Raw genomic sequence first — 23455 nt, 5'->3', positions numbered from 1 at the left:
ATATATTGGTGAGACCTGATGCAGACTGGGAGACCGTTTCGCTGAACACCTACGCTCGGTCCGCCAGAGAAAGCAGGATCTCCCAGTGGCCACACATTTTAATTCCACGTCCCATTCCCATTCTGATATGTCTATCCATGGCCTCCTCTATTGTCAAAATGAATCCAAACTCAGGTTGGAGGAACAACACCTTATATACCGGCTGGATAGCCTCCAACCTGATGGCATGAACATTGACTTCTCTAACTTCTGTTAATGCCCCTCCTCCCCTTCTTACCCCATCCCTGACATATTTAGTTGTTTGCCTGTTCTCCAACTCCCTCTGGTGCTCCCCCGCCCTTTCTTTCTCCTGAGGCCTCCTGTCCCATGATCCTTTCCTTTCTCCAGCTCTGTATCACTTTTGCCAATCACCTTTCCAGCTCTTAGCTTCATCCCACCCCCTCCGGTCTTCTCCTATCATTTTGCATTTTCCCCCTCCCCCAACTACGTTCAAATCTCTTACTATCTTTCCTTTCGGTTAGTCCTGACGAAGGGTCTCGGCCCGAAACGTTGACATTGCTTCTCCCTATAGATGCTGCCTAGCCTGCTGTGTTCTACCAGCATTGTGTGTGTGTTGTTTACTGTAGCATTACGACATCTCCTACATGTTCATATTCTCAGGTAATCTCTCAATGATTGTTCAATGCCTACTTTTCTCCTTCTCTTCTTCCATGACTTTCTTTTTCCATTCATCAAATGAGGGAATATCTCCTGGATCTTTAGGTGCAATCGAAGAATCTCCAGCATCTACTCCTCTTGGAACTTCAGTATTCTATATGGGTCAAAAAACAAAAGTTCAGATTCATATGATCTTGCATTTATTATTGTCACTTGACCAATTAAAAAATGCTCCGTTGTTTCAATCACAAAATTTTTGCAAGAACGTGAGTACCTTTACTCAGTACTTTGCTGCATCTCCGAGGTCTGTATGCACTCCAAACTCAATACCTTCCATTTGTGACCAAAAAAAGTTGTGTTTACAATTTTCAGATACAAATCTGAAACCTTTCCCACCAACTGAAACTTGTTTGCCTCTTGGCAAATAACCCTCACATAACACATGTATAATGAAGATGCACAAGAATGCAAACTCTGGAAACTGAAGAAAAATTATTGAAGCTGCTGAAGGAACTCTAGTGTGATGCTGAGTGACCAACTGCGTTTCTCCAACCACTTGTTATTTTTTCTTTCAAGATGATAAATTCCCTTCACAACAATCCTCCCCTTCCCCCACTCAGCTAAGTTGCTGCCTATCAATTGCTTGACAGTCACAGTATTAATTCCTTGTCAAGCAAGTTTCCAAACTGGTTTCACAACTTTTGGTAATCTAACAAAATTTCTAGATAAAAGTGTCGAATTGAATTAAACAAAAAAATTGAAAATACCAAGTGCTACAGCAAGTATAATAGCATTGAGGGCTGACATTTCACTAAATTGACTTAAAATGAAAGGTTTGTCTAAAGAGGAAGGACGAAGCAGTTTTGACCACCTATACTCACTGAATTTTTAGAAGAACAAGAATTGAAAGATGTAAAATTCCAAGGGAACTAAACAAGGTAGATGCACAGTAGTTGTTTTCCCTGTTGGGGAAAGTCAAAAAGACTAGGCATAGTTTCAGGATAAGACAAATGAAAGCAATTTCTTCTTTCAGAGGACCACTAATTTTTCTCTCTATCCAAGACAGCCATGAAGGCAGAGTCATCAAATACATTCAAGATCAAACTTTTCAACTAGAAGAATTGAGGCTTGTAAAAGTCAGTCAGGAAAGTTGACAAATGATCAAAACTAATTTAGTCACGATTCCAATGAATGTCAGAACCAAACCCAAGGGTCACCAAGATCTACGCCTGCTTCATCTTCCTGCTCAACTACACTTAAAGGACTGTCAGCCTTAAGGTGGGGAAAAAAAAAAAAATCACACAATTTTTAACATATTCATTCATTTAAAAGGTAATATAGCATCAGAGTTTGCTTTTGAAAGTGGTCACAAACTCCAAGTAGAATCAATCTAAAACAGTTTTAGTTTGATTAAGAATATAAAGCTGAAACCAAGATATAGCAGTGCTAACAGGTACATTTAAAGATTTTTTTTTAAATCACAAATTTGCTGGAAAAACTCAAAAGGCACAAGTGTCTTGTGTATTTTTTGGAGACATGTCACTTTCAGTCAATTAACCCAGTGTTGAATGACAATGTTTTGTGGTAAACAAATTTTCAACTCAATTCATCAAACATTACCAAGTGTATTCAAGGAATGTTTTCTGAACTACTTAAAAAAAATAACAGCCAATTTCTCACTGGTTAATATCGGGCTTCTCAACTGACATGATAAAGAGAAAAATATTTCAGAATGGATAACATTTCAGCAATTAACATCTGCACAAATATTTGTTTGTAGTTATTAAAAACTTTGACAAACTTGCCTTTGTACAATTTGAAGAATACCCCACAAAAACAAATTATGAAATTATCTTAAAGTTGTTAATCAAACTTAATTCATAACCCATTTCATTGATATTTTAATATTGGCTCATTTTACTGTTGGAAGCTGAGAGTTTTCAAAAGCAATACACACAAAAAGCTGAAGGAGCTCAGCAGGTTTGGTAGCATCTATGAAAGGACGGTGACACCAAGTGAATTTGAAGGCAGAATGGAAGTTGGTGGCAAAGTTGCTGAAATTGCTGAGCTCCACATGGTACAAGCAGCAGTACCAATGCAGTCGTCAATGTAGCTGAGAAATTGTTGGGGAGCATTCTTGGTGTAAGCATTGAACATAGCTTGTTCAATGTTACCAATGAAAAAGCTGGGACCCATGCAGGCACTATAGCTACATGCTTGTTTGAGAGAACGTGGGAAGAGCTGAAAGCAAAGTTATTAAGGTTAGGAAACATCTGTCAAATAGGGGAGGATGGTGGCAAAGGGTAAGAGTTTGTCATCAAGAGTTCTGAGGTCTTCCTGTCGGGGGGATGGTAGTGTACAGGGACTGGACATCTATGGTGAAAATGAGGCATTCAGGGCTGGGGATCTGAAAGTACCTGATGTGGTGGACAGCAGGCAAAACATCACAGACATGGATGGGAAGGACTGAACCAAGAAGAACAAGGGGAGTAGAGATAGAAGAACACTAATTCAGTGGAGCAGGAGCTGGGAGAAACAATGGACCAAGCAGGGCAGCTAGGTTTGGGGATCTTGACTCTGTCACCCAGTGTGCTTGAAGGCAAGGTTGGGATTAATGCTCTCATAGTGGAGAGCAGTGCATTCGGGGGGCAAGTTTGGAATCGGAGAGGGGGAGTGGTTGAGATGATTAATGTCCTCTTTGCAGCTAGAAATGAAAGGATCCAGAGTGCACAGTCCAAGAGGTGGAAGAAGGCTGAAGGACTCATTGGTGATTTGTGGGGAATCCCTGCCAAAGTAGTAGGCTCTGAAACAGAAGTGATGGAAGAGCTTACATCATTGTGACCATAGAACTTATTGAACCGCAGGTAGAGGGGGCATAACAATAAGGCCCGTACTAAGGACACAGCATTCTTCCTCAAAGAGTTGAAGGTCAAAAGTAATAGCGAAGATACGGCAGGGATTGGAGCTGAGATCAATAAAAGGTAGAGGGTTGGAGGAGTCAGGTGAGAGGAATAGGGGCTCAGAGGAGAGAAGTGGGAAAATGAGGGGCAGTGGGAGGTGTGAGACACCAGAGGTATGTGGGGAGTGGTGATGGTAAAGGGGAAAAAAGTAATACGACCCAGCAGCAGCATGAGAGATCTCAGTCTGGAGGTGGCCTTTGTACTTTTTTTGGGAGGTGTGGTGTGGAGAACAAAATAATTGGGGAGAAAAGGCTTGTAAATAATACATGCAACTTTTGGTTTAAAAAAAAAAAGAGTATTCCCTAGATTGAAAATACCATCAATAACAAAAAAAAAATCACATTAACAATGTTGTGCTGAAATAATTCTTACTTCTACCAAGTCTTCCTTTTGCAGAACTTGAGTTTTGTTGGATTTTTTTTCTATTGTTGGCTTCTCTTTATCAGCTTCAGACACACTCTTTGGAATCTCAGGAAGAACAGGTTCAGAACTGGAATTAGGTACTTCTCCCTTGCCATTTGAAGATTCCCCATCATTAGATTTTTCCTGAGGGCTATAATAATGAATCAAATGATTTCTAAATCTTTCATTCTACAGCCAGAAACATTACTATTAACACTTTTTCCGTATATAGTTACTCCTTACAATTCTATTTGTACTCATCAGGCACTGCACATCTAGCACCACAAAGAAAATAATACATCTTGCAAAACCACAAGCCTTGAACAACACTCACCTTTCAGGCACGCTGGTAGAGGATGGGGGCTTGCTTTGTGGAATAGCCTCACTGTCCCTTCCAGCTTCACAGTCAGCTTTTGACTGTCCATAGCTTATTATGGGAATATCATCACTGGAATTTTCTATTGCACTAAGAAAAAGAAATGAAGACATTGATTAACGTATTGCTTCATTCAGAACTTCCTCAAACCTGCCTAAATAACCCAAACTAATCAAACATTACTTTTAAAAATATAAAAAACTTACTTTACAGATACTTTCAATTGTGATTGCTTCTCAAATCCCCAAGAATTAATCTACATTGCGATTTCCATATTTTGCAGAAAATAATTCTATTTTAGTCTACCAAGATAATCCTTCAACCCATTAAAAATGTCATATTTTGGTTATTTACATTTCAGAGGGTAAGTAGTGACTCAGGTAGTGCAACATTGTGCAGGACACTTGCCTATGCTGAGAGAAGGTATTTTCTGAGGTAGATGGACTGGAAATGTTATCAATACTAGCAGCTAGGCTGCGAGGTGGTTCCACTTGTCCTACAGAAGGCTCCAATCCAGGTTCAGGAAAATCAGATTTTTCAGATTTCACATGCTGTTTGTAAAGAAAATAGTTTTGTTAGAAAGTAAAATAATATGTTCAATTAAAAACCTAATGTGGATGCAATGGACACTTAATACTTATCAATTCAAACACAATATCAGTATGTACTTAAAATTCTGATTAACATATCATGCTGTCTCAAGAAATTTATCAGCCACTGTGGCTCTGGCACAATGTGCCTGGTTAGAGATTGCAGACTAAAATCTTTCAAACATCAAAATATAATTTATGATGGATTCAATTTAAAACCAGATACCTTAAGACTTCTATTTTAATCCAAAACGATTTTCCATTTTTTGAATGCTGAAACAAATTGAGATGAGTCCCTCTTACTTGTACAAATCTAGCTCAACTGGAGTTAGTAGTTTCTAAGGTTGATTATAGTTGAACAATTCACAAACAAATTTAAATTTATTTTTTCAGATCCAGGCATTAGGCAAAGGCATCGTTTAACTTTTTAAAGATGCTGGTCAGTTTCTTCAATTGTTGCTACTGGTGACAGTATCCCTACACTGCTGTTGAATAGTTAATTCCAAGATTTGGACCTAGCTACTAGATACATTTTAAAGTCAGAATGAAGTGCATCTTTGAGAGAACCTGCCGATCATGACGTTCCCAAATATCTGCTATCTTTATCCCACTTGATTGCAGAGTGCATTGACTGGGAGGTGCTGTATATTAGTCCATGTAAATTAACTATGTATTTTGTAGTGACAGACACCAGTCATTGTGCACCAGTGGTGGAGTGGATTCTAGTGTTGGGGTGCAATCAAGCAGGGCTACTTGGTCCTGAATGCTGTTAAGCTGCTTAAATTTCTGGTGCTCCACTCAGTCAAGTGAAGCTCATTCCAGAATGCCTTGTAGATTACTTGCCAAAAAGCAAGCCAGTTTGCTGCAGGATACCCAGTCTCTTGTAACACCAGCATATATAGTGGTTCAGCCAGATTTCTTATTAATGCCGGTGACACTCTCACCCACCTGAGATATTGATGGTGGGATTCTTGACAATAGTAATACTACTGAATGCCAAGGTGGTTGGGCTTCCCCTTATCGGTGATTGCCCGGCACTTTTATGAATGCTACTTGTCACTAATCTGCCCCTCCGAATGTTACCAAATGAACGCAGGCCTGGGCTGCTTCATTTGCTAAGATGTGATGAGATAAAACCAATTATGGTTGAACACAACTCTGATGTTATTATGGAAGGATTGTAATCAACAAGATAGCTGGGCCAAGAGAACTGCCTCAAGAACCTAGTGCAGTAAAAATGACTGACACTGATAATCACAACCACCCTCTGCTGTGCAAGCTATTATTCTAGACGCTGGAATATTTACAGTTTTCCCAGGGCTCCTTGATGTCATGGTAATTACTATCACCTCACATACGTAATTCAGCTCTGCAGTGCATGTTTGAATTATGGCCTGGTGCAAAATGATCCTGATGAATCCCAAAGTAGGCCTTAGCAATCAAGTACTATATAATAGCATTGTGGATGGCAGCTTCCACTTTGGCAGGACGCAGAAAAGCTGAGCAATAATTAGCTAGATTGGATTTAATTTTCCACAATATCAGTAAACAGTGTTAAAAGTGTACTAGAACAGCTTAGTTAAAGGAACCGTTTGTTCTGCAGCATGTCTTCAATACTGCAGATGGAATGCTCTCTGCCTTTAATATATTCAATTCACTCAGTCATTTCTTCATATCACATGTAGTGGATTGAATTAGCATAAACTGACTTGTGATGGTTTTGATAACAGCACAATCCAGATGGATCATTCATTTGGCACTTCTGGCTGAATACTGTTATGGCTGCTTTGAACTCCATTTTCCTCAAGTGGAGCAACCTTTTTCAATTACCAACAAACAGTGCAAATGGGAACAGTGGACTTAATGCTTACTGTTTTATTCTATTGTTTTTTAAATTTTAATTTCTTATTACAGTAATTGAAATCAATACATCTTGTAAAACAATCTGCACATCATTTTAAGAATATCACAAGCCATAACTGTATGCCAGTTTTATATTTATCCCAAAAAACTAACTTGAGAGCCCACACTTCCAAACAATCATCCAAATCAGATACGATTTCATGAGTCCATTACATCTTTTCTTCAATACGGGGAAAATTGGCTGGAACTTGCTGCTAACAAAACTGACAGACCTTCCTCATATGAATTGCAGCAGTGAGAGAAGATGGAACTTACACTCTCATACAAAATTAAGAACAGTCAATAAAGACTTTTGACTACAATGCTCATTTTCTGTGATGTCTCAAAGTAAACAAAAGGACTACAAAATCTTTTTCTACAACTAGGCTGTGAACAGTTAAAAATAAAACCACATCCAAACTAGGAGCCTAGACATGCAAACTATTACTGGGCACTGTCACAATTAACTGATTTCCCCACTCTGGACAAAAAGCCATTGACTGCACTGATTTGTATGTGAATAATGGATCTTTTGTGTAAGATACCAAAGAACATCCAAAGATAGCTATTCAAACAAAATGTACTTTCAAGAGGAGAATGTCACAAATATTTAATAAAATGCTGAATAAAATTGTAAGATGTAAAAAAAAAAAGGACAAACTTGTTTTAAGAGGCAGGATTGATATTTTGCATCAGCTGGACTGCTATGAAATGACATGATTTTAGATCACCCACTGTCAAATCAGCATGAAAAACATCTTTTCCAGTGTAAAGTTGATATTGCAATTTAATATTTCAAGTCAAAATATTTTCGTCATCAAAAATTGTGCCTGTTCCCGCTATAGATACTGTACTATTTAATCTGCCTCATCCTTCCAGTCAAAAAAATGATCTTTTCTTCCACCAACACATTACTAGTACTGCAATGTTATCTTTACAACTTCTCATGCTTCGTGTCATCAGCACAAAGTAACGTCAGCAAATATTTCACAGGGCTTTTGCAATGACAGCCACTATCACAACAATAAAAAGCTATGAATTAATAACTCACTTAACAGTTTTACTGAAATAGCAGGAATGGTAAACTTAAAAGATGCAAATATCTAGGGTAGGTAGTTACTGTTTTGCCTTTAGAGCCACTGGACTTTGTGCAAATAATAAGTCACATTTCACAAAAGAAAACTTTTAGATAGCATATTAATATATATAAATTTTAACCTGATGGCTTGCTTTTTTGTACTCTTCTGGAAGGGGATCTAGCTGTCCGCCAATATCTGAATGTTTCACATCTGTGGATTCATCAGTTGTATCCTGCTTGGGCTAGATTATATTAACATGTAACTTGCAGTTAAAAGGAATTCTGACAGTTAATCTAAACAAATGGTAATAAAACAATATAATTACAGAAAGTACACTTAGTTCATGCCCAAGTAAAAACTGCAAAAGAAGATCTAGGTATCTTTGGCATCTCTTATACAGACCACGTCTCAAACAATAAGATACAAAGAGCCATCACCCAGCACATGAGACACTACGAAGAGCTACTGTTCACAGTAAAGAAGAGGAAACTAAGATGGTATGGCCACATAACAAGATCAGTGCTGCAACTGGTGCAGCACTCATCTGTACAACACCCCCTACGACCCCGACAGGTGTAGGATCCGTGAATGTAAAAATGACTAATGTAAATACAGTGTCACCAATTGCCAAAAATATTTATTGGAAGTAAATTGAAGGACAAGAGGACATGTACAATTCTTGGGACATTTTACCTTCGTACATCTGAGCTTGAAAAAGAATAAATCTTATTGCAATCCTTAAAACCTCTTACCTTTTTTTCAAAGTGCTCATTTTGTGCAACATGTGTTACTGATGAGGAACTCTCCTGCTGCCCAGTACAACCTACATGCCAATGAGGGCACCTGTCAATGCAAAGAAACATTTATGAGCAAAATAAAGTGACACTCAGAATTATCATTTTGCGAATAGCACAAAGTAATCTGCAATGTTTATGAGCAACTTACCCAAGTACAACTTTCAACACGTATTTTGGCAATAACCCAGTTCCCCCTCATCATGTCAATTATTAGACTACTCACTTGACTAAATGAGCAATTTCTCCAAGTTTACATTTAAAGCCAAATCAATTGGCATTCTTTAGTTTGTGCTGTAACACTTCCATACACACCCCCAGAGTCACCATCAACAATAAAATAAAATTCATTTCAAAATTGTAATGAAACAATAAGCAATCCACCCATAAGATACTGCTTAAAAGTAAAGAGGACAAATACATCATTTAAACTTTTTCTTTAAAGCTCATCAACACTCTGAACAACTTCACATAAAATCGCCAACATCTAAAATCAGGACCACAAACCCATACTTCAACTAAAGCATTAATTCAGAAAAATAGATGGAATAGGATGAAGGGAAGACAAAAGGGAGAAAAATACCATGCTGTAACTTCAGAATAATCCCTTAATTCTGCATTGACAACAGAATCAAAGTTTCCAGACCATGAATACAGACATTGGATTAACACAAAGCCAACAGTGGATTTGAAGCTGACTAGAATGTTTTCTAAATTCCTGAATATTATTTTGTTTCAGGAAAATGTGTACATCAGCAAATCCAACTGCCTGGTTTCTCTCCAATTAAAACAATATCTTTACACTAACTTGCACAAGATAGTCATTTGACATGGGAGACACAAAGCACAAATTTACTGAGATACAATGGAAAGCTTTCATTTGTATGTTGACTAGACATAATTCCATACACAGGTACATCAAGTATAAAAGAGAAAAACAGAATGCAGACTATAATGTTATGGTGGAGAAAGTGCAGTGCAGGTAGACAATAATGTGCAAGGGCCATAACTAGGTAGACAGATCAAAGATTCATTTTTAAATCATATAGAAGATCCATTCAAAATAGTCTTATGACAACAGGACAGAAGCCATCCTTGAGCCTTATGGTGCACATACTCCAGCTTTTGTATCTTCTGTCTGATGGGAGGAAGAGTAGGAAGTAGGATGACCAGGGTGGAAGGAATCCTTGATTAGGCTGGTTGCTTTTCCAAGGACAGAGTCATGGTTGGAAAGCTGGTTTTCGTAATGCCATGGCCATGTTCACAACTCTGCAGTTTCTTGAAGTCTTGTAGAGCAGTTGTCATACCAACCTTTGGATGCACTTGATAGCATTAATTACTGAAGTGCATCTGTAAATATCGGTGAGAATCATCAGGGACATGCCAGTTTTCTTAGCCTATTGAGAAAATAGAAGTGCTGTGTGATTTCCAGCTACAGCATCCATGTTTTGGGCTAGGGCAAATTGTCAGTGATATTTACACCTATGACCTTGAAGCTCTCAACCAACACCACTTCAGCACCATTAGTACAAAGTCATTCCACTTCCTAATGGCAATGATCAACTCTTTTGCTGACAATATCACCTTGACACAGTGCCATTAGGTGTTCTCTCCTTTCTGCACTTTGCCTCATTATTGTCTGAGATTCAGTTCATTAAAGTTCAAAGCAAATTTATTATCAAACTACATACATGTTCCCATTTTCTTGTGGGTATTCAGTAATTACAAAGAATAGAATCAATGAAAATTTGCACAAGTTGCATAAATAACTTGTGCAAAACACAAGCTGCAAATACAGAATGATAAAAATTAACAAAAAAAAAAGCAATAAATATCAAGAACATGAGATGGAGTGCTTTCATCTTGCCAGAGGCTGCCTTCGCCGTCGCTGGAGACTTTTAATCTAGCGTCACTGACTGAAGTCTCTTCAAAGTTATGTCAACACTCCATACTTCCCCTTCCGCAACGCTTACAGAGAACTCCTCCATCCACCATTTGGCAAGTCTGATCACTCAATGCACAGGCAGAAGCTAAAACAAGAGGTGGCCATAGTTAAAGTCACCATGCTGCAGGACTGCTTTGATAGCGTCAAATGGAATGTCATTTGTGATGAGGATGTTTCCGAGTTCACAGAAGGAATCACAAGTTTTAGTTGGAAGTGCTTTGAGGATGTTGTCCCTCAAAAATCAGTCAGGGTCGATCCAAACCAGAAACCCTCTATCAACAGTTTCGTGCGCGCTGCACTTACTGCGTGAGACAGAGCTTTTGCTGCCAGTAACCAACAGGATCTTAAGAAATGCAGCTACAATCTATGCAAAGTCATCAAAGCAGCGAAACGACAGTACAGGGACAAGATCCAGACACAACTCCCAACTAACACACAGATTATGGCAAGGTCTGCATACCATTGCAGACTTCAAAGCTAAACACAGTCTCATAGTTGAGGAGTAATAACTGTTCCTGAAACTGGTGGTGTAGGTCCTGAGCTTCTTGTACCACCCTCCTTGATGGCAATACTGAGAAGAGAACATGGCCTGGCTGGTGGGGTTCCTTGATGATGGATGCTGCTTTCCTGCGACAGCACTCTTTATAGGTGTGCTCAATTGTGAGGAAAGCTTCACACGTGATGGTCTAGACTGTATCCACTATTTTTTTGTAGGCTTTCCCATTCAAGGGCATTGATGTTTCCATATCAGCCTGTGATGCAACTGGTCAGTATACTCCACCATGCAGGAATAGAAGTGTAACCCTCTCACCAGGGGTCATATACAAACTCTGTTAACAGCCACTTGACCCAGAGTTGAGAAGGCCACATTTCATAACTACATAGTGGCATGCAAAAGTTTGGGCACCCCTGTCAAAATTTCTGTTACTGTGAATAGTTAAGCGAGTAGAAGATGAACTGATCTCCCAAAGTCAAAGTTAAAGATGAAACATTCTTTTCAACATTTTAAGCAAGATCAGTGTATTATTTTTGTTTTGTACAATTTTAGAGTGAAAAAAAAGAAAGAAGCACCATGCAAAAGTTTGGGCACCCCAAGAGATTTGAGTTCTCAGATAACTTTTACCAAGGTCTCAGTCCTTAATTAGCTTGTTAGGGCTATGGCTTGGTCACAGTCATTGTTAGGAAAGGCCAGGTGATGCAAATTTAAAAGCTTTATAAATACCCTGACTCCTCAAACCTTGTCCCAACAATCAGCTGCCATGGGTTCCTCTAAGCAGCTGCCTAGCACTCTGAAAATTAAAATAATTGATGCCCACAAAGCAGGAGAAGGCTATAAGAAGATAGCAAAGCATTTTCAAGTAGCCGTTTCCTCAGCTTGTAATGTAAGTAAGAAATGGCAGTTTGCAGGAACGGTGGAGGTCAAGTTGAGATCTGGAAGACCAAGAAAACTTTCCAAGAGAACAGCTCGTAGGATTGCTAGAAAGGCAAATCAAAACCCCCGTTTGACTGCAAAAGACCTTCAGGAAGATTTAGCAGACTCTGGAGTGGTGGTGTACTGTTCTAATGTGCAACGACACCTGCACAAATATGACCTTCATGGAAGAGTCATAAAATCTCTCCTGCGTCTTCACCACAAAATTCAGTTTCAGAAGTTTGCAAAGGAACATCTAAACAAGCCTGGTGCATTTTGGAAACAAGTCCTATGGATTGATGAAGATAAAATGAACTTTTTGGCCACAATGAGCAAAGGTATGTTTGGAGAAAAAAGGGGTGCAGAATTTCATGAAAAGAATACCTCTCCAACTGTTAAGCACAGGGGTGGATTGATCATGCTTTGAGCTTGTGTTGCGACCAGTGGCACAAGGAACATTTCACTGGTAGAGAGAAGAATGAATTCAATTAAATACCAGCAAATTCTGAAAGCAAACATCACACCGCCTGTTAAAAAAAAAGCTGCAGATGAAGAGGATGACTTCTACAATAGGATAATGATCCTAAACACACTTCAAAATCCACAATGGACTACCTCATGAGGCGCAAGCTGAAGGTTTTGCCATGGCTCTCACAGTCATCTGACCTAAACATCATCGAAAATCTGTGGATAGACCTCAAAAGAGCAGTGCATGCAAGATGGCCCAAGAATCTCACAGAACTAGAAGCCTTTTGCAAGGAAGAATGGGCGAAAATCCCCCAAACAAGAATTGAAAGACTCTTAGCTGGCTACAGAAAGCATTTACAGGCTGTGATACTTGCCAAAGGCGGTGTTACTAAGTACTGACCATGCAGGGTGCCCAAACTTTTGCTTCGGGCCCTTTCCCTTTTTTGTTATTTTAGAACTGTAAATGCTGGAAATAAGTAATCTAGATCAGAATATTTAAAAAGTGTCACCTTTAACTTTATGCCTTTTGGAAATCAGGACATCTTTTACTCGCTTAGCTATTCACAGTAACAGAAATTTTGACCACGGGTGCCCAAACATTTGCATGCCACTGTATGTCTAGGGTCTGTATGATTTGGGGTTCAACCAAACAGGTACATCATGAAGTCCCTATTAAAGCAGCCTCAATTCGAGCGAATGCTGTGTAAAGACTGCCCATACACAATTATCGGTCAGCAAGATACAAGAGCTTGTATACTGCATAAAATTATAAAGAAAGCATATTTACCAATTTCAGCTTTATCAAACAGTTAACAGAAAGAGGAAAGAAAATGAAAGGGCCTATTACAGTTAAACCAGTCCAATATGCATATGACTGTTGGAGTTCATACTGGAGTATTCAGGGTATATTACTTACTCACATGCTAGACCCACAGTCTGTGTGAAAGCACTGATCATATTCCAAATTTCCCTTGGAGTCCATCTCAAATAAACCGGCTCTCTTTCAGGTGCATTGGCTCCTCTTCCTTGGATCCATGTATCTGCACACAGCACTTCTTACAATGGGGGCTCTCCTTCCAATAGCATTCTGCAGCATCTTCCCTTGTGCTCCACTCTGCAGTTCCCACCAAAAAGACCCAAACCAGACTACTGTCCTTCAGAAATCTCTTCCCCACAGCTCTCTAGAACTTTCTCACAGTCCACAATCTTGATTGGCTGACTCTCATTCCTAAGCTGAGCAACATGGGTTCTTATTTTAGCCGAAGCCAAAACACTTTCCAACATGGCACACTACTTTACTCCTGTACCCCTCCACCACAAATAGTCATGTCCTCATGAATTTGGAACTATCAAACCATTATTAATGACACTGTATTCAAATGAATTTCATGATATCAGGACCCAATTCTATTTGTAAATGCAAGTAACAAATCTCACTATTGGGATGGATGCAATAGTCTTTCCCCAGTGCATCAAATGCCAGCTTATTTGGGGTTTCCTGACTCAAACCATCTTATCTTGTCAGCTTCTTCAGCCTCAGGCACTACAGTCGGCCCTCCTTATCCGCGAGGGATTGGTTCTGGGCCCTATCCGCGAGGGATTGGTTCTGGGCCCCTCGCGGAAACCAAAAAATGCGGATGATCAAGTCTCTTACTCAACCTATCTCAGTGCAGTGGACATTAGGACCTAGCAGCGGAGTTCTGAATCTGCAGAGTTTCTGTTCACAAAAATAATCACTATTGAAAATAAAGTGGAAATAATAAAGCGATCAGAAAGAGATGAAACGGCATTGGTCACTGGAAAAGCATTAGGCTACAGATGGTCAACGATCGGAACAATTTTGAAGGATAAAGCGAGAAAGTCTCTGCCCCGATGAAAGCTACAATTATTACTAAGCAATGCAGTGGCTTCATTACTGGGCTTTGGGATTTTGGGTTTTTGATCCTCCACATCAACCTGGCACAAATGGGCAGTGCGCTCAGGAGCGAACTGTCCACTGTATCGCCCAGCGCTGAAACATACGTTTCGTAAGTGTTTTATATGCATAGAAAGATAAAATATATACTATACACTACGACAAACATTTGACTGACACTAAATAATACTGGATGTACCTGTTTTGACTTGCTCAGTAAGAGAACTTAAGTTTTTTCGATCCCAATCCACGATAACCTAAGCACTACACTTTAAATCATCTATATTACTTATAATACCAATACAATGTAAATGTTATGTAAAATAGTTGTTATACTGCATTGTTTAGGGAATAATAACAAGAAAGTCTATACATGCTCGAACAACAAGTGCTGGAAGAGCACTTCCGGGTTTTTTTGATTCATGGTTGGTTGAACTTAACGGATAATGACGGCTGACTGTACTTGTGATTTTTCTGTCTACGAGAGGATGCCTCCCCATCTATTATTCATACCTTCTGACGACTCAGGTCCCCCTCCTGACCCATGACTGAACTTAACTTCCTTCAGTTTAAGCAGATGCTGCTGGGCATCTTCGACCTCTGCCAGTGCTAACCGGTGAGACCTCTCCCAGAAAAGTGCATCACATGTCACTCTAATAGTGTGGCAAGTACCCTTGAAGCAACTAACATCAAACTCATCAGTAGAAGAGACACCTTCATGTTACAACATCTTCTCAGTTAATCTCCTTATTCATTCTCCAGGTATCAGTGAATCACCAAAATTGAATGACTTCGACATCAACTTCCTCGATCCAGGAGACTTTGTCTTCCATTTTCCCTATGAAACTAGATATTACTGTCACAAGAAAAAGACGGGCAATCTGCATTCCATGTCTAAAGTAACATCTTTTCCTGAGGTGTTCCTGATAATCACCATCATCCTGTTTGCGTAGACAGCTGAAGATTTCTGCAGTTCAGGTCTCACCAGCACTCCTGCAGGCAAGCATGTCTCTTCCTCCTGATCATCAGGAGCATCCACTTGAATGATCAAGGCACTGGGCACTCCGGAAAATTTGGGGGTTCCTGTCACTCCAGGAGATAACAGTGACATGCTTAGACTGGTGTACCACACAGTTACTAGTTTCTGCTCATCATCCTGCTTAGAAAGAATTTGAACCGTCTCAAGAGCAGCTCTGAACAAAGGGTGAATGGATAAGGTTTTCAAAAAGCTCTCTCCATTTCTCCCCTTGGATGCTCCCACAAGCCTTCACACAATGGAAGTATGCATTCTCACAAAAATGGAAGCTATTCAGCAGCGTTCCTCTGCATTGCAGGCCGGTTTTGGTTTGGGTCTGGTTTCCCACTGGATGTGTCACGTTTAGCTGAAACATTAGCAGACATCCATCGCGTCAGCTCAGCTCAAAGATTTTCCACCTCATTCCTCTAAAGCTCTTTCTCTGTGGCATCAAGGCTCACTTTAGCAGAAGTTACCACTGAAGATGCAACTACTTTTGGGAATGCTCCACTTCTCAATCATGCTTTCCTCCTCCCTGAGTAACTTGGTAAAAGATGGAGGATGCATCGTGCACGTCATTTGAATACATGTGATGGTTTGCACTTCACAACTTACCTCATCCTCAAGCAACTTTTCTCAGACAGCTAAGTGCCCTTTTTGTGGGACAAACACTGTAGCAGTTTCTCCAACCTGAAAAGGAAGGCAACTTCTCTCCTCCCCCTTGGAATGAGTGCCTGAACTTCATCCTAAAATCTGCTGGTGTGGCTAATGGGTTTTCTGCCTTTAGGAACCTCACTATATCAACCACTTGACCCTTTGAACTCTCTAAATCTCTTTTTTCATAAGATCTGAGCACTGCCAGTCATCTATTAACTGAGATGCCTGCTCCACCCAAGCCATATTTTCCCCATCAGGTGTGAACTCAACTCCAGAGAACACCCACAGCCTACGATAACTTTGGCATTTATCAACCAGTGATGTAATAGCTGAAACAAGAATAGAATTTTCATCAACCGCTGAAGGACCCATTAGACCTTTCACATCAGACAACTTTCTCCTTATTTCGCAGAAACAAAAACAACTTGTCTTTAAAGTCTTCACCCTCAGCTATATGCCCCCCTTCTCTCAAAATATGATCTATGCATGACCACACCTCTCCAGGATCACCCAGCCTTTCAGACAGCGCAACTTCAGTTACATCACTGCTAGTCTGGACTAAGGTGACATCCTTACTTGCTGATTGGACAAAATGCCATTAGATCAGTGCAACTGTTCCAATATTTAGCAGAGAACTCAGCATTCTCAGTAGCAGTTCGTCAGGAATTTAGACATCCACCCCACCCAAACACAAACATTATTTGGAGATAACCTCTCTGAATAACACCCTTTATCCCTGCAGCATCCACACTGAAGTACCTTAATCATGTTCCCCAACACAAGCCCAACCACTGGCTTAAACACAAACCACTTAGATCAGTCCTAGAATAGCAGTCACACAGCATCCGAAATCCTGGACGAGTCCCCACAAATGTAACCCTCTCACCAGGGCTTCTACACAAACTTGGCTCATTAGCTAACTCTACTAATACACGTCCAGGGTTGGTATGATTTGGGGCTCAACCAAGTCGGAACCTCGATTTTAATAAATCAGTCGGCAAAAAATAACAGCTCGTACACCCCAAATTATAAAGGAAGTACATTTACCAACCTCCGCCTCATCAAACAGCTAAAAGGAAAAAGTAAATAAAAGGGCCTATAACAGAACAAACCAATCCAATGAGCACATGATCATTGGAGCTCATAATGAAATAATTGGAGGTGTAGCTCTCACTCCGCACTGGATCAGCAGTCTGCATGTAAGCACCTGCCACATTCCACACTTCCCTTTGATTCCATCTCGAACAAACTGGCTCTCTCTAAGGAGTATTGGCCCTTCCTCCTTGGAGCCGTTCACCTGCACAAAGCGCTTCCTGCAACAGGGACTCTCCTTCCAATGGCATTCTGCAGCATCTTCTCTACAGCCCCACTCTGCAGCTCCCATCAAAAAGACCCTAAACTAGACTACCATCCTTCAGAAAACTCTACCCCACAGCTCTCTAAAACCTTCTCACAACCACAATCCTGACTGGCCTACTCACATTCCTAAGCTGTACAACATGAGCCCTTAACTTAGCCGAAGGCAAAACACTTTCTAGTATGGCACACTGCTTTTACAGGAAACGGCTAATATAAACAACCTCACAGCATAGCAATGGAAATCTCAACCAGGACATTACAGAAGCTGGTCAAAATTTGAGATGACATACCAAATCTTTGCACACTTCTAACAAAAAAGTAGGTGGTTCCATGTTTCCTTTGTTATGTTAAACCAGTCCCACCTGTTTTAATTGAGCTAGTTTATTGAAAACTTACAAACTTTTTTTCCCATTTCTTCCTGCTTGAGGTGAAGAATTGGGGATATAAAAAAAATCATTTTGAACCTATGTAACCTCTGGCTAAAAGAATACCGTAGATTCCGGACTACAGAGCGCACCTGATTAAAAGCCGCAGGCTCTAATTTTAGAAATAAAATCAATTTTTTAATTGTAAAGGCCGCACCGGATTTTAGGCCGCACCGCTACTTTTAAATATACATACGTATCGGTAACACAAATTACGTTGCATATACTTTTTTACTGAACAGCACGAACAACATTCCAATATCTCCTAGCGACTGGTAAAAATATATATACTGCAGCCTACCAGGAAAAGTTATTGATCGACTTTAACTTAAAAGCAGCGTTTTCGCTCGGGTCTAATCGGGTCTGACGCGCTTGCGCAATGCGATCGGGTCTGACGCGCTTGCGCAATGCGATCGGGTCTAATCGGGTCTGACGCGCTCGGGTCTTGCTTTTCTTCGAGTATTTTCCATGTTGATGAGGGTGAGTACAAATGACTGATTTACAATAATTTAATTGTGAAAGTGCGCTTGATTTATCGTACAATTTCATTGGACCTCTGTGAACTACTCATCAATTTTATTGGTCTACTGTTACGAGGCAAAATGTTTACGAGGCGGCATGAAAAAAAAAACATGTATTAGCCGCTCTGTATTAAAGGCCGCAGAGTTCAAAGCTGTTCAAAATGTGGGAAAAAAGTAGCGGCTTAAAATCCGGAATCTACGGTAAGCCTTGATCTAGCAGACTCTCTTATCTGTAACTAAGTTTCACACCAACAGACTTGGTGGGAGTACCAGTTCAAAAGACTCCTTGCAACAAAGTATAGGGCTTAATATGTATAAATATACAGCTGTATCCGGAGAGAGGGGAGTCCACTTGTCAGATGGTGGCAGTATACATGCCTTCTGTTGTGATGGAAATGAGAAAGATTCTTTGGGTCTCAAAGGCATGAGCTCTGGACACAGTGTTAATAATAAGGAATTTATTTACAAGGGGAGAAAAAGCTTGGGAACAACACAAGCTGCTACAATATTCGCACAAATGCGCTTAGAATAGACGAACATGGGAAAAGTCGGGTCGACAGTACAATACACTGGAAAACGGTGTAAGGACAGAGTACAGGTACACATACAAGCAAGAGAAAAGTAACTACAATACCTGCCACCCCTTGACTATGGACAGGCACGGCTCTTTGCTAAAGGGACAACAATAAATGCTCCCACAACCCTATTCAATGCACACCTTACCATGCGTTTCCAGCACTGTTCTGCAGTCTTCAGCCTGGAGTGAAGCAGGGTGGTCCCTCAAGGATGGCAAAAAGAGAGTGAGCCAAGCACATGTAGCACCCTTTATAGGTCAGGGGGCTGGAGGGTCCAGCCCAGGTGATTCAACAGGGGGCCAACGGCTTGGTGCTAATCCAATTAAGGTGGCCAATGGTTAAGTGTGCATTGATTAGTTGGGGAGGGGCGAAGTGTTGACTGGTAGGTGGTGAGGCTTCTGACCAGGTGAGGGCAGTGCTGTCACGTGACAGGCACGGCTCTCTGGATACACCTTCCCTTTGACAACTGGGTCTCAAACTCCTGCAGGAGGGTGCGCAATAAACTGTGGTAACTATAAGAAGCTGGTCTCCCGAGTTTTATTCAGATTCTACTTTAACAGAGGGGTGAGAAATGGAAATGTTGTATTAAGTTCAATTGCAAGACCAACCTTCTGTGCCATGGCCCGATGCTGATAACCTCCTGCTGTTTCTACCCATGATTTTACTAGGGAAATGTATCCTGCACATTTTCTTTAAAAATCCAAATTTAAATTTTCATCTTTCACTTTATTCTGTATTCTCCTCAGCAGGCCGTTGACTGGTTGCTAGCATAGTTGGCATGTTTTGTGGCAAAGTGACGGCTGATATTATATTCTTTAAAAACCGCCACAGTCTCTTGGCATATCAGGCATACAGCAGTTGATCGGTGTTCAGTAAAAAGATATTTAGTTGTCCACTCCTTATTAAACACCCGACATTCTCTATCCACTTTTCTTTTCTTAGCTCCACTCATCTTTACAGAAGGGGTGAGAGGTCAAAGAGTAAAGCGCAAATGTGGAATAATACGCTGCACCTCAACAAAGGTCAATGTATATAGAGTGCGTCATCTATTGGGAAAACGCCAGAATTGCGGGGAAAAAATGTTAACAAGGTTTATTAATATAATTTCATCAAGTTCTGTGGGCCGGATGAAAAAGCTTAACGGGCCGCATATGGCCCCCGGGCTGTAGTTTGCCCATGCCTGGTCTACACTCATGACTGCATGGCTAAGCACAGTTCAAATGTAATTTGAAAATTCACAAGAAATCACTGTATGCAAAATCTCATAACAAGGCAGTGTATAGGAGTTAGAATTGAGTCATGTTATGCCATCCTCACACAACATAAGCATGACGTAGGAATGGATTATAGGCTTCAGGAAGGGAAAGCTGGGAGAATATGCACCAGTCCTCACTGAGGGGTTAATAGAGGAACAGTTGATCAACTTCAACATCTCAGATGATCTGTCCTAGGCACAACACAGTGGTGGCAGCACATCAGCACGCCTATTTTTTGGGGATTTGAGGAGATTTGGTATGTCACCAAAACTCTTGCAAATCTCTACAGATATACAGAGGAGAGCATTCTAACTGACTCCATCACCACAATGTATGGAGACTCCAATGCACAGGATCACAAGAGGCTGCAGAAGGTAGCAGACTCAGACATTTCCATCATGGGCACAACATTCCCCAACAGAGGGCTTCAAGAGGCAGTTCCTCAAGGCGGCAGCATCCATCAAGGACCTGGACAAACTGGAACATACCCTGGTCTTATTACTACTGCAGAGTCATCACAGGAGCCTGTAGATTCCCTATGGTTCAGGTAGATTATTGAACACCATGCTTTTTTTTTTGCACTATATTGTAATTTATAGTAATTTTATGCCATTGCTCTATACTGCTGCCACAAAAATCAAATTCCACATCATATAAAAATGATAATAAACCCAAATCTGATATCCACATTAAAAGTTATTTGCCAATCCTCTGATGACTAATCCTTCTACAAATGATATCAATAGTATTAAACCATAAGATACAGGTGCGGTATTAGGGCATTTGGATCTTTGAGTCTGCACCACCATTTCATAATTGACTGATGCAATTTTCCTCTCAGCCCCAATCTCCTGCCTTCTCCTGTATCCTTTCATGTCCTGACCAATCAAGAATTTATCAGCCTCTGCCTTAAATATACATAAAGACTTGGCCTCCACAGCTGCCTGTGAAAACAGATTCCACAGATTTACCACTCTGACTAAAGAAATTCCTTCTCATCTCCATTCTAAAAAGATGCCCCTCTACTTTGAGACTGTGTCCTCTGGACTTGGACTTCCACCATTGGAAACATCCTCTCCACATCTGCTCTATCAAGGTCTTTCACGATTCATTAGGTTTCAATTAGGTCACCTCTCATTCTTCTGAATTCCAGTGAATACAGGCTCAGAGCCAAACACTCTTCATGACAAGCCATTTAATCCTGGAATCATTTTCATGAACCTCTAGTTTCATCACATCCTTTCCAAGATAAGGTACTGAAAGAAATGACAAAAGTTAACATACAGGCATTGGTGATGATTTACCAAAATATCATCACCAAAGCTGCTAGACTCTGGGCAGATCCCAGAGGATTAGAAGACAGCAGATGTCACACCACTGTTCAAAAAAGGATGTAGGAAAAAGGCAGGTAACTATAGGCCAGTTAGTTTAACATCTGCAGTTGGGAAAATGCTTGAAGCTATTAAAGAAAGTGGGGCATCTGGAAAGAAATGGATCCAGCAGGCATATGCAGCATGGATTCAGGAAAGGCAAATCCTGTTTGACAAACTCATTGGAGATCTTTGAGGATATGAGTACAGTGGATAAAGGGGAACAGATGGACAGTATTTGGATTTCCAGAAAGCGTTTGATAAGGTGCCATAGAAAAGACTTATCCATAAGATAAGGATACATAGAGTTGGGGGTAATATATTAGCATGGTTAGAATATTGGTTAACTAATAGAAAGCAGAGTTGGGATACATGGGTGTTACTCTGGTTGGCAATCAGTGGTGAGCGGTATGCTACAGGGGTCGGTGCTGGGCCCACACTGTTCACAATATACATTAATGATCAAAAAGAGTGTAGTGTATCTAAGTTTGCTGATAATACTGATCAGAGTGGAAAAACAATTGTGCAGAAGATGCAGAGAGTCTGCAGAACTATAGAAGGTTAAGTGAGTGGGCAAGGGTCTGGCAGATGGAGTAAAAAGTACTCTACCAACACCCCTTATCAGGTGGTTCCTCACATGCACCACTGAGTAAAACACTTAACTGAAAAAAAATAATTTTGAACATTAATATTTAGCAAGAATGGGCACAAAATGTGTGCAACCTGAAAAGAATGTTATGTCCTGTACTAGGGAGGTATCATATGACATTGAAGAGTGTTGATCCCCAATATGTAGACATAGGCTCTAGAAAGTCCAAAGTGGCAAATGCAGAGAAACCTGATAATATTCAAGAAGAAAGTATGTCAGACTTGGGGATATATACAGTCTCACAGCTTTCTCATTTAATTGCACATCAGGCATTGTAACATTTAAATTATTTATTTTTAATCAAACATCAAGGATGCCTTTTACTGTTGACAAAACATTCTACCTGAAATACGTAATTCAGATACCACAGACATGGATTAGTTAGGAGATGCAAGATGAGATGAAAAATGCCACAAAATATTTTGTTCATTACTGCACAGAATTTCAACAGGAAAGGATCCAGTGGCTTGGAAGCAAAACTTGTGGAAGACCCAGGTGGCATAAAATTTCCATCATTACAACAATCAGCAAAATCTCTGTAGAAATTAAGGTTCAAATATATTAATTTCAAGAATTGTTCATGTTACCAGAAGCAGTTCAGATAGCTCTGGCAAACTACAAGATTAGAAATTAAATGGCACAAGTCTTCATCATCCTTATATGCCCATGCCAGCTGACAATCTGATTCACCTACTATTTTTACCTTTAACCTCGTCTCCACACATCTCCTGTAGCTTAATGGAATGCTGTAAATTATGGAGATTCTTAATTACTTGTGTCACATTGAATCTGTTTTAAAAAGGACAAAATAAAATGTAATGGACTGGATTTCTAGTAGCACTTCAAAAATGCATAATATTCAGTCCAGATTAAGAGTTTACACTCAAAATGTCAAATGTTTATTTCCCTCCACACACACTGCCTGATCTGCTGAGTTCCAGCAGCTCTTCTTTTGGTCTAGATTCCAATCCTAGTCGTCTCATGCCTTCACACATTTTGGAACATGCTTGTGGTTTCTAGTTTGAACTTACTCAAGACTGATTACCAACAAACTTGATGCAGCCTGCTCTGTTTCAAGAAAACACTAAATGATCAACACAGTGCGCACAGGAAATGACCCAGAGCTTTC

At 40.2% G+C, this 23455-nt stretch overlaps 1 protein-coding gene across 3 annotated transcripts in view; it reads right to left on the bottom strand.

Annotated features, from left to right (window-relative positions):
- Window positions 1–23455, bottom strand: part of suco (SUN domain containing ossification factor) — a 125060-nt gene that overhangs the window by 69104 nt on the left and 32501 nt on the right. For all 3 annotated transcript variants that reach the window (XM_073063591.1, XM_073063594.1, XM_073063593.1), the window contains exons 2-7: window positions 8719–8809; window positions 8106–8207; window positions 4804–4946; window positions 4354–4485; window positions 3990–4170; window positions 691–811 (exon numbers count right to left, since the gene is read on the bottom strand). In XM_073063591.1, coding sequence (XP_072919692.1) covers window positions 691–811; window positions 3990–4170; window positions 4354–4485; window positions 4804–4946; window positions 8106–8207; window positions 8719–8809 — 770 coding nt within the window. The remainder of the gene's footprint in view (window positions 1–690; window positions 812–3989; window positions 4171–4353; window positions 4486–4803; window positions 4947–8105; window positions 8208–8718; window positions 8810–23455) is intronic.

This window comes from Hemitrygon akajei, chromosome 12 (genome assembly GCF_048418815.1).
Source record: "Hemitrygon akajei chromosome 12, sHemAka1.3, whole genome shotgun sequence".
NCBI classification, from domain to species: Eukaryota; Metazoa; Chordata; class Chondrichthyes; order Myliobatiformes; family Dasyatidae; genus Hemitrygon; species Hemitrygon akajei.
This window is presented reverse-complemented; position numbering and strand designations above follow the sequence as displayed.